The following is an 11,488-nucleotide window of genomic DNA, read 5'->3' on the forward strand; positions in this document are numbered from 1 at the left end:
TGTAGGGTAATGATTGATCCGGAGGGTTTCGTCAATGATTTGGTTGGCTGTTTCTCGGGGAGCATTAGTGGTAAACTCTCGGACTCTGTGAATGAAGTTCGTGACGGTGTTCATTTTCAGGTGTAGTGGATGTCCTGATAGGTAGTCCACTAGACGACCAGACGCCATGGGCTTACAGTACCATTCTGTTCGAATCGTTTGGTCGTGTTTTCGCACTAGAGTCATATCCAGGAAGGGGATTTTCCCATCCTGCTCCATTTCACATGTGAATTGGATGTTTGGATCAAAGCTGTTGAAAATGTTGAGTACCTCTGCTATCTTGTCCGGTGGGAGGGCAAGAATCAAATCGTCAACATATTTCTTTAGAACCGGAACTGGGCAGTCAATCTTCCCGACGACGTTATCGAGAAGAGACTCCATCACCAGATCTGCTACTGCGGGGGACAGGGGACTACCCATCGCGGTTCCAAAGATCTGCTTGTAATACTTCCCTTTGTATGAAAAGTAATTACATCCTAGACAGAACTCGACTATCTCTAGGAACAGATCTAAGCATATGTCCGTATTCTCTCTGATCTCCTGCCACCTTTCAATCACGGTTCTAGACACCAGGTCACGTGGGATGCACGTGAACAGTGACGTAACGTCGAATGAGACTAGAACATAGTTGTCTGGCAACCTCACCGAGTTGATGAAGCTGCAGAACGAAAACGAATCCCTTATGTTGTAGCTACTGTTGATTGACGCCTGGAGTATCTTTCCAATGTATTTGGACAGCATGTACGTCGGCGCTCCTATATTGGATACCACTGGCCTAAGTGGCATGTTTTGTTTGTGTACCTTCGGCAATCCATATATCCTGGGACATTGCGCTGCGTTTGTTTTGAGCTGGTATGCCGTTTTAAAAAAGACAAAAAAGACAATCAGCGAAAGACTCCGAAGTCTGGACACGATGTTGTTGTTCATTCGTTGATAGCCCGACGTTGGATTCGCTGCAGTGACTTCGTAGGTGTGTTGGTCTGCTAGCATTTCCCGCATTTTGGAATCGTAGTCCTTCTCATACAGCAATACTGTTTGCTTGCCTTTATCAGATTCAACAATCACCACATCGGGATTGTCTTTGATGAAACGTCGAGTGGCTGTGCAGGCGTGTGTCAGGAAGCGAGACGACATGTCCTGCTGTTTGTTGTTGAATCTATGAATGAAATTCTGAATCACATTCACAGCGGAGCATCGAGTTCGATCCCTAGTTTCCTTGTCGGGTATGGAACCTAAAACATGTTCCACATCCGTTCCTGTCCAAACTTCAGAGAAGTGTCACCAGGTTTCAAAAATCGTTGCTGAGCATCGAGATCCGTCAAACCTACCACACCATTAAGACCCTACGAACAGGACAGTCAATGCTCAAAGACTCAATAACAGCCAGAGTACCTAACGCAATTTCCGAAAGCTTTTTTGCGTCGCAAGAGAGGTTCTACAATGACAACGTAGCAACAACGACGGCGACCACAAAACGTAAGTTCGAACGGATCCTTTCGGCTACAGCGGGTCACTAGAATACTAACACCATCGCGCCCAATGACCGAGCAATCCATAATGCAACTAGCATAGTCCTCCCGCCGGAGGCGTCGATGCTGCTCAGCCTTGGCCCCAAATTTGCTTTGCCATACACGTCGATGAATGAAATACCATTCAGTCATATAATAGCGGATGTGGAACATGTTTTAGGTTCCATACCCGACAAGGAAACTAGGGATCGAACTCGATGCTCCGCTGTGAATGTGATTCAGAATTTCATTCATAGATTCAACAACAAACAGCAGGACATGTCGTCTCGCTTCCTGACACACGCCTGCACAGCCACTCGACGTTTCATCAAAGACAATCCCGATGTGGTGATTGTTGAATCTGATAAAGGCAAGCAAACAGTATTGCTGTATGAGAAGGACTACGATTCCAAAATGCGGGAAATGCTAGCAGACCAACACACCTACGAAGTCACTGCAGCGAATCCAACGTCGGGCTATCAACGAATGAACAACAACATCGTGTCCAGACTTCGGAGTCTTTCGCTGATTGTCTTTTTTGTCTTTTTTAAAACGGCATACCAGCTCAAAACAAACGCAGCGCAATGTCCCAGGATATATGGATTGCCGAAGGTACACAAACAAAACATGCCACTTAGGCCAGTGGTATCCAATATAGGAGCGCCGACGTACATGCTGTCCAAATACATTGGAAAGATACTCCAGGCGTCAATCAACAGTAGCTACAACATAAGGGATTCGTTTTCGTTCTGCAGCTTCATCAACTCGGTGAGGTTGCCAGACAACTATGTTCTAGTCTCATTCGACGTTACGTCACTGTTCACGTGCATCCCACGTGACCTGGTGTCTAGAACCGTGATTGAAAGGTGGCAGGAGATCAGAGAGAATACGGACATATGCTTAGATCTGTTCCTAGAGATAGTCGAGTTCTGTCTAGGATGTAATTACTTTTCATACAAAGGGAAGTATTACAAGCAGATCTTTGGAACCGCGATGGGTAGTCCCCTGTTCCCCGCAGTAGCAGATCTGGTGATGGAGTCTCTTCTCGATAACGTCGTCGGGAAGATTGACTGCCCAGTTCCGGTTCTAAAGAAATATGTTGACGATTTGATTCTTGCCCTCCCACCGGACAAGATAGCAGAGGTACTCAACATTTTCAACAGCTTTGATCCAAACATCCAATTCACATGTGAAATGGAGCAGGATGGGAAAATCCCCTTCCTGGATATGACTCTAGTGCGAAAACACGACCAAACGATTCGAACAGAATGGTACTGTAAGCCCATGGCGTCTGGTCGTCTAGTGGACTACCTATCAGGACATCCACTACACCTGAAAATGAACACCGTCACGAACTTCATTCACAGAGTCCGAGAGTTTACCACTAATGCTCCCCGAGAAACAGCCAACCAAATCATTGACGAAACCCTCCGGATCAATCATTACCCTACATCGCTTCGTCATCGACTTCTGAGCAGAAACACGAATCGAACGTCAATCAACACAACCGTGAATGAAACACCGACCATCTACAAACCGATGCTGTTCGTGAATGACCTTACTCAACGTTTGAGAAAGTCATTTGAAGCCGTACTTCCCAACATCACACTGGCACCGCGGTACGAGAACACCACCAGGAGGATGTTCAACAACATGAAAGACACCGTACCGATGGAAATGAGAAACAATGTTATATATCGCATTCCTTGCCACGATTGCGATGCGAGCTATGTCGGGTTAACAACAACCTTACTGAAGCAGAGACTCAGCAGCCACCGTACAACGATGAATCAGCTAGAGAGACTGCGTAACAACGGCAACAACGATGCGACGACGGAGTACGAGCTGGAACGGTTGAAGGAAAAGACCGCTTTACTTCAACACAGCATAGAACACGATCATAGGTTCGACCTGGAAAAAACAACAATATTGGATCAACATAGAAGACAGTCAGCCCTACCAATCCTAGAAGTATGTAGCATCATAAACACTCCCCGTACAGTAAACAAGAGATCTGACATTGACAGTTTAAGTTCAATGTATGTAGGAATCTTACACACACTCAAAAATCAACAGTCCAACTCAAGAAACACCACCACACACCAAACACACGAATAGCTAAAAGATTAGATCCACACCAGTTACCTCCACTTATTTCCCACAATTTGTCCAAACAATATCCACCATCGTTACATGAACAAAATGACCGTTGGTTGGATAGTGAAGGTGTTTCCGAATTCAGATATTTTTTTTAAAAAACGTTTTTTGTTGTTCAGAGAGTATGTCAAGTGGTAGAAAATGTGTAAAAATGTGTAAAAGCCATTTTATAATTTTTGTAGGATTTTTGCCAACACTTTTTTGAAATTTTAGACGGATCATGCTAAAACCGAGCCCACAAAACGAGAACGATTGCAAGTTCTGTGAGGTCTAATGTTATTTAGCTTATTATAATTAGCTTATGATGTCTCGTTTTAATTGTAGAATTCCCTGAAGAAGGTGTAATAAACACCGAAACGTCGGATAAAGAACGATATTTAGTCGTTTGATTGCGTTTGATGACTGCGAAGCCGAAAAACTTCCCTGCTTCTCAGGAAGGTGAGGGAGGATCCGGACCTTAAGGAGTTGGGCGAGAACGTGGTTAAGACACGGCGCACGCAGAAAGGCGAGATGATCTTCGAGCTAAAGAAAGATCCAGCTGTTAAGAGCCTGGATTACCGGGAACTCGTCGCGAAATCCCTGGGCAGCGATGCAAATGTCAGGGCTCTTTCACAGGAGGTGGTGATGGAGTGCAGGGATCTGGATGCGGTCACAACAGAAGAGGAACTGAGATTTGCCCTAACCGAGCAGTGTAAGCTGGATGTTCCGGTGCAAATTCGGTTAAGGAAAGCGTTTGGAGGCACCCAGACGGCGGCGATTCGCTTATCGGTTGACGCTGCAAACAAGCTGGTGGAGATCGGCAAGATAAAAGTTGGTTGGGCGGTGGGCACTCTGAGAGCCACTCCTCGAGTTGCTAAGCAGATGGAGAGATGCTTCCGGTGTATAGAGTTCGGTCACCAGGCGAGAAGCTGTAAGGGCCCTGACAGGTCCACATTGTGCTGGAGATGCGGCGGAAGTGGTCACGTTGCTAGAGACTGCACGAAGCAACCGAGGTGTATGTTCTGCAAACCGGAGGACGGAAACGATCATTCGACGGGTGGCTTCAAATGCCCGATGTACAAGAAGGCGAAGGAAGGTCAATAATGACAATGATGGAGATAACGCAAGTGAATCTCAATCATTGCGATGCAGCACAGCAACTGTTGTGGCAGTCGACAACGGAAACCAAGTGCGACGTCGCAATAATTGCAGAGCCGTACCGAGTTCCTATCAATAACGGTAACTGGGTGGCGGATAAAGCAAGGATAGCGGCAATCCAAGTTACAGGCGGGTTTCCCATTCAAGAAGTAGTGGATAACGATCATGAAGGTTTTGTTATCGCAAAGATCAACGGTGTCTTTGTGTGCAGCTGCTATGCGCCCCCAAGGTGGACCCCTGAGCAATACAATCGGATGTTGGATCTACTAACTGATAAGTTGATAGGACGTGCGCCGGTTGTTATCGGCGGGGACTTCAACGCTTGGGCGGTGGAGTGGGGAAGTAGGCTGACCAACGCAAGGGGTTACTGTCTGCTGGAAGCCTTAGCGAAGCTGAATGTTAAAGTGTGCAATGAAGGCTCTGTGAGTACATTCCGTAAGGACGGACGAGAATCCATTATTGATGTGACGTTCTGCAGCCCGTCGCTGATGAACAACATGAACTGGAGAGTAAGCGAAGAATACACGCACAGTGACCATCAGTCCATCCACTACAGCGTCGGTCGGCGGATCTCCGCTCTGCCGAGCACCCGGAGGACCTGCGAAAGGAAGTGGAAAACGAAGCAGTTCGACAAGGAGCTTTTCGTCGAGGCACTTCGGACAGACAGCGATACTCCCGCTATGACCGCTGTGGAACTAACGGAAGCAGTAGCGAGGGCATGTGATGTTACTATGCCCAGGAAACTCGAACCGAATAACCGCCGGCGTCCAGCTTACTGGTGGAATGAGACGCTCAGCACCCTACGTGCTGCCTGCCTTAAAGCTAGAAGACGATTCCAAAGAGCAAGATCTGAAGCGAGCAGAGAGGAACGCAAGGTGATTTTCCGCGAGGCCAGAACCGCTTTCAAGCGGGAGATTGCTCTGAGCAAGGCCAATTGCTTCAAGGAGCTGTGCAGAGAAGCAGACGCCAATCCCTGGGGACAAGCTTATCGCGTCGTGATGGCGAAGATCAAGGGCCCAGCTACACCAGCTGAAATGTGCCCTGAAAAGCTGGAGGTAATTGTGAACGGTCTCTTTCCGAATCACGGTTTAACCACATGGCCACCTACGCCGTACGTCGACGGGGTGGAAGTAGCTGCCGGCGTAAACCGGGTGTCTAACGAGGAACTCCTTGCAATAGCCAAAGGACTAAAAGTGAAGAAAGCCCCTGGTCCAGATGGTATCCCCAACATGGCATTGAAAGCGGCGATCGAAGCGTTTCCGGACATGTTCAGGATAACGATACAGAAATGTCTGGTGGATAGCTACTTCCCAGACAAGATCCAGAAGCTGGTGTTGCTGCCAAAGCCTGGCAAGCCGCCAGGAGACCCAGCATCGTATCGACCGATATGCCTGCTGGATACGCTCGGCAAACTCCTGGAGAAAATCATCCTGAACAGGCTGATAAAGTGTACGGAAAGCGAGAGCGGTCTGTCTAATAGGCAGTTCGGGTTTCGGAAAGGGAAGTCGACTGTGGATGCAATCCGGACAGTCATTGCGAATGCGGAGAAAGACTCAAAGCAGAAGAGAAGAGGTAATCGTTACTGCGCCGTGGTAGCTATAGACGTGAAGAACGCATTCAATAGCGCCAGCTGGGAAGCCATCGCCACTGCACTACACAACATGAGGGTCCCTGACTATCTGTGCAAGGTTCTGAAAAGCTACTTCCAGAATCGAGTCTTGGTCTACGAGACAAACCAGGGTCAGAGATCGGTTAGAGTCACGGCGGGTGTGCCACAGTGATCCATATTCGGCCCAACGTTGTGGAATATTATGTATGACGGAGTGTTAAGACTTGAACTACCCGGAGGAGTCGAGATCGTCGGTTTCGCGGATGACGTCGTCCTTTCGATAACCGGTGAGACCCTGGAAGAAGTAGAGATGCTGACGGCGGAGACGATCGGTTCCATCGAGGCCTGGATGAGTCAAGTAAAGCTGCGGTTGGCTCACCATAAGACAGAGGTAGTGCTAGTCAGCAACTGTAAAGCAGTTCAACGGGCCGAAATTAACGTCGGCGGACAGGTTATCCCGTCAAAGCGTGCGTTAAAACACCTGGGCGTGATGGTGGACGACCGATTGAATTTCAATTGCCACGTCGACTATGCCTGTGAGAAGGCAGCGAAAGTTGTTAATGCTGTATCCAGGATTATGCCGAACATCGGTGGACCGAGCAGCAGCAGCAGACGGCTTCTGGCGGGAGTATCCTCTTCGATACTTAGATACGGAGTTCCGGCCTGGGCTACAGCGCTGAAACTGAAGCGGAATCGAACAAAACTTTCGAGCACGTTCCGGCTCATGGCTATTCGTGTGGCGAGCGCGTACAGGACGATATCGTCGGAAGCAGTCTGCATTATCGCCGGGATGGTTCCCATACACATCACCCTGGCAGAGGATGTAGAGTGTTACCGGAGAAGAGGCACTGCAAACGTGAGGAAGACAATCAGAGCGGACTCGTTGGCTAAGTGGCAGCAAGAGTGGAATGACGCGGAGAAGGGTAGATGGACCTACCGGCTTATCCCAGATGTGTCGGTATGGATGTCCAGAAAACACGGAGATGTGAACTTCTACCTAACACAGTTCTTGTCAGGTCATGGATGCTTCAGACAGTATTTGTATCGATTCGGCCATGCAGAGTCCCCATTCTGTCCGACATGCCCAAACAACGAGGAGACACCGGAGCACGTGATATTCGACTGTCCGCGATTTGAAGAAGTACGTGGTGACATGCTAGCGAGCGCTGCTGGTAATCTGAGTCCCAACAACGTAGTAGAGAGAATGTGTCAGGACGAAACCGTATGGAATGCGGTGAACAGAGTGGTCACGCGGATCATGTCAGCTCTCCAGCGGAGATGGCGCGAAGATCAAAGAGTATTGGGTCGCGATCGGAGTAGGCTTGATCCACCGCCGGGGACTTGACCGAGTCGTCCGTTGCGTAGTACCGGTTATAGGTCGTCGGGGCGCCGGTGAACCGGAAGTCTACCACCAATCGGAATCGCCGGGCCGACTTCGGCACCTTACTGGTCGGGTTGAAAACATCGGTGTCGAGAGAACTTCCACCGTCGGGGTCTTTCTCTGTCGGAGTAGGCTAGGTCCGTCCACCGCCGGGGACTAGACCGAGTAGACCGCGAAAAAGCACCGGTGCTTGGTCGTCAGGGCGCCTGTGAACCGGAAGCCAGTCTCCAACCGGAATCTCAGAACCGACCTTGGCACCAGCCTGGGAAGTATCGGTAACGGAAGAAGTTTCAGTGTCGGGGAACTCTTCGTCGGATAGGGTAGATCCACCGTCGGGGACTATCCGAGTCGTGCGCGAAAAGCCGGAGTGCTAAATGGCACACGGACGGCATTAGAATAACAAATTTGGTGTATGTTTGTACCAACTGTGTCGCTGAATGGCGATAGGTTAGGTACGAACACAAAAAAGATTAGAATAACAAATTTAGAAGCGACAAAATGTGCATGAGCACAGAAGAAGAAGAGCGCATGAGCGCATTGCCCCCCCTGAAGCAGTCGCATATCAGTGGTACCAGGGGGATCGAGGCGACAAGGTGTAGCAGAGTTTTTCCAATCGGTTTTCTCTGCTCGGGAGGTTGGGAGGGAAAAAAAACACACACACACACACACACACATGCACAAACACACACACACACATACACACACACACACACACACACACACACACACACACACACACACACACACGGTGGGAGCTTAAGATGGCGTTTCTTAGGCGAAGCATGTTCTAACATCAGTGAGGACTCACCACCTTTGGCATCGCAAGGTGACCGAGCATCATGTGCGCTGCACACGAACTGTTCAAGCGGGGTTTGCCTAGGCGTGGCGGGGGTTCAGCAGTGGGCTCTGCTGGGCCTCTTCAGAAATACCACACATCCGGAAGCATCAACTCTGTTCAAGCGAACCGGCACCGCTTCCAAAGTGCCACAGCCTAGTCAGGGGTGCCTCGGGCACATCAGGAGCGATGTCAGTAAGCTCCTGATTACGATATACTGGCGCGCGACGTTACTGGTCAATGAGATGGTACACTCTAAGAGGACCGCGGAGTAGAGGAGTGCTGGTGGTGACGGCATTCTATCCTCTTAGTAGGGCCGGGTGACACTGACCTGAAACGACGGATGGGCTAATGTCGGAGCCGCCTTCCGTCCCATAAAACCTTGGCAAGGCCTTAGAGTACGTTCCCGAACTGTATCCAGCTTAGGAAACTAACTGGGTGGAGGTAGGTTCAGTTGAAGTATCCTGATTTGCGCTGATCCTGGCTCTGAGCTCAGGTCCCATAAGGGCCTGTGCCAACCCGTGGGTGGCCTCCCTGCTTGCATAGATAACCACCGGGATCTTTGGGCGACTACTTCAGTGGCAGTGAGGGATAGCGGCTCTAAGGGGGACCCTTACAGCAGTGATGGAATCGTATTTGATTAGGGAATCTGAGAACGTGGAGGGTGAGGTGATCAACCCGTTCGCGAAAAGCGGACTGGTCAGATCACCAACGCAGGCGTCGAGGGTAGAATCCCCGCAAGTGTCGGAGTACGGCACTCCGAGGGTCGGGTCGGCAATAGAGGACAAGCAGATGAGTGGGGCAGAGCTCACGCGTGCGCTGACTCGCAACAGGGATGGACTTCCGAAGCTGCTGGTGGTCTCCGAACAGCTCGACGAGCTGATCGGATACACCAGTGGGCGGAACAACATCAGTAAAGACCTTAAAAAAGGTCTGCTGAGGCTCCGCGATTCGGTCGCCCAGGCCCGGAGGGAGTACGATCTCCTGTTTGATCGTAGTGCGGGTAGAGAGGAGAGGTCCACGCAAACGGACCGCTCCTCCACAGAGAGTGTGTGCAAGGTGCAGCCAGGTGGGGCTGCAGAGAGTGAAAAAATCTCGGCCCAAACCAAACGGCCGAGATCGATGGATGTGGAGCGGCCGGTGAGTGGCAAACGCCCGCGTAGTGCGAGTAACGCCAAGCCGGTCGCGAAACGGGCTCGGGGCAAAGAGCCGAAACCCCGAGGCGAGACTGCTAAGAGCGGTAGCAGTGACCAACCGGTCCAAGGGAAGGTGAACCCTTGGATCACGGTTGGCAAGAGAGGGCGCGTAGAAAGAGAGAAGGTTTTGAGCAAAACCAAGGCGAAGCCGGCGCGTAAGCGTACGAAAGGCGACGCACTGGTGCTCAAAGCAGAGGGCAATAGCTACGCAGATGTGCTGCGGGCTATGCGGAGCGAGGATCGTCTCTCGGGACTAGGTGCGGATGTTAAAAGCATCCGGCGCACTAGGACTGGAGAGATGATGCTAGAGCTGAAGAAGAATGCCGTTAACAAGGGCTCTTCCTACACGGCTCTAGCACAAGAAGTGCTTGGTGAAAAAGTGCGGGTGAGGGCTCTGACGCCGGAGATGACCATCCAGTGTAAGAACTTGGATGAGATCACCACCGCGGAGGAGCTCTCTGCTGTTCTTAAACAGCAGTGTAATGTGGACGCGCCATGCGCATCGATCCGCATGAGGCGAGGCCCAGCAGGTATGCAGATCGCGACGATCAAGCTTCCAGTCGGGGAAGCGAAGAAAGCGACTGCTAAGGGCATGGTCGAAGTCGGATGGTCGGAGTGCCCGCTCAGTGTATGTGAGCCGCCGGAAGTGTGCTTCAGGTGTTTCGGACGAGGCCACAAGTCGTGGGCATGCAAAGGCCCGGATAGGAGCAAGCTCTGCAGGAGATGCGGAGTAGAAGGCCACTTCGTCAGGGAGTGTAAATCGGCGCCAAAGTGTCTGATTTGCACGACGAACAAGGGCCATGTGACGGGTGGGCCTAAGTGCCCAAGCATAAGTGGACGTAACGGCCGAAAATGACACAAGTCACACAGTTGAACCTGAATCACTGTGAAGCCGCGCAGCAGCTGTTGTGGCAATCCGCCTCGGAGTCGAGTATAGACATCGCGCTTCTTTCGGACCCATACCGCATCCCCCCCAATAACGGGAACTGGGTTGCGGATAAGGCCAAGAAAGCGGCGATCTGTACGACCGGTCGGTACCCGGTCCAGGAGATAATCTCCACGACGTGCGAGGGCTTCGCGATTGCGAAGATCGGCGGAGTCTACTACTGCAGCTGCTATGCCCCACCTAGGTGGCCGATAGGTCAGTTCTCGTCCATGCTAGATTCGCTGTCAAGCGCTCTAGCTGGACTGAGCCCCTTGGTCATCGGTGGGGACTTTAACGCGTGGGCGGTCGAGTGGGGCAGTCGCTCTACGAACGAGAGAGGTTGGGCTCTACTCGAAGCTATGGCGGGATTGAACGTTGAGATCGCGAATGTCGGCAGTGTAAGCACTTTTAGCAGAAACGGTGCGGAGTCCATCATTGATGTGACCTTCTGGAGCCCAGGGCTTAACCCTAGCTCAGACTGGAGAGTTGATAACGGGTACACGCATAGTGATCACCTGGCGATTCGATACAGTATCGAACAGGGCGGTAGACGGCAGCAGTCGAGGATAACCGACACTCACCGAGGATGGCTAACCTCGAGTTTCGATAAGCCAGCATTTGTGGAGTGGATGCTCATGGAGCAGAATACAGACTACTTGTCTAGCGACGGTCTAGTTGGTACCTTGAGACGAGCGTGTGAT

The 11,488-nt window shown here is 50.8% G+C and overlaps 2 protein-coding genes across 3 annotated transcripts in view; one reads left to right on the plus strand and one right to left on the minus strand.

The window, feature by feature from the left end:
* LOC134289692 (uncharacterized) overlaps positions 1 to 1,267 on the minus strand; it is a 2,348-nt gene extending 1,081 nt beyond the window's left edge. Inside the window, exon 1 of the mRNA XM_062855969.1 lies at positions 1 to 1,267. This exon is cut by the window's left edge and continues 968 nt beyond it. Coding sequence (XP_062711953.1) covers positions 1 to 1,173 — 1,173 coding nt within the window. The 5' untranslated portion in view covers positions 1,174 to 1,267.
* A 108-nt stretch (positions 1,268 to 1,375) lies between these two features.
* Positions 1,376 to 4,080, plus strand: LOC134289691 (uncharacterized). 2 transcript variants are annotated; one of them, XM_062855966.1, is made up of 2 exons: positions 1,376 to 3,967; positions 4,029 to 4,080. In XM_062855966.1, the coding sequence occupies exon 1, from the start codon at positions 1,632 to 1,634 to the stop codon at positions 3,663 to 3,665; it is 2,034 nt and encodes a 677-aa protein (XP_062711950.1). In that variant the 5' UTR covers positions 1,376 to 1,631; the 3' UTR covers positions 3,666 to 3,967; positions 4,029 to 4,080. The 2 variants fall into 2 exon arrangements, with proteins under 2 accessions (XP_062711950.1, XP_062711951.1); XM_062855967.1 differs by having other exon boundaries at positions 1,376 to 1,610; positions 1,746 to 4,080.
* The last annotated feature ends 7,408 nt before the right edge of the window (positions 4,081 to 11,488 follow it).

The sequence above is a fragment of the Aedes albopictus genome, chromosome 3, assembly GCF_035046485.1.
Source record: "Aedes albopictus strain Foshan chromosome 3, AalbF5, whole genome shotgun sequence".
In the NCBI taxonomy this organism is placed as follows: Eukaryota; Metazoa; Arthropoda; class Insecta; order Diptera; family Culicidae; genus Aedes; species Aedes albopictus.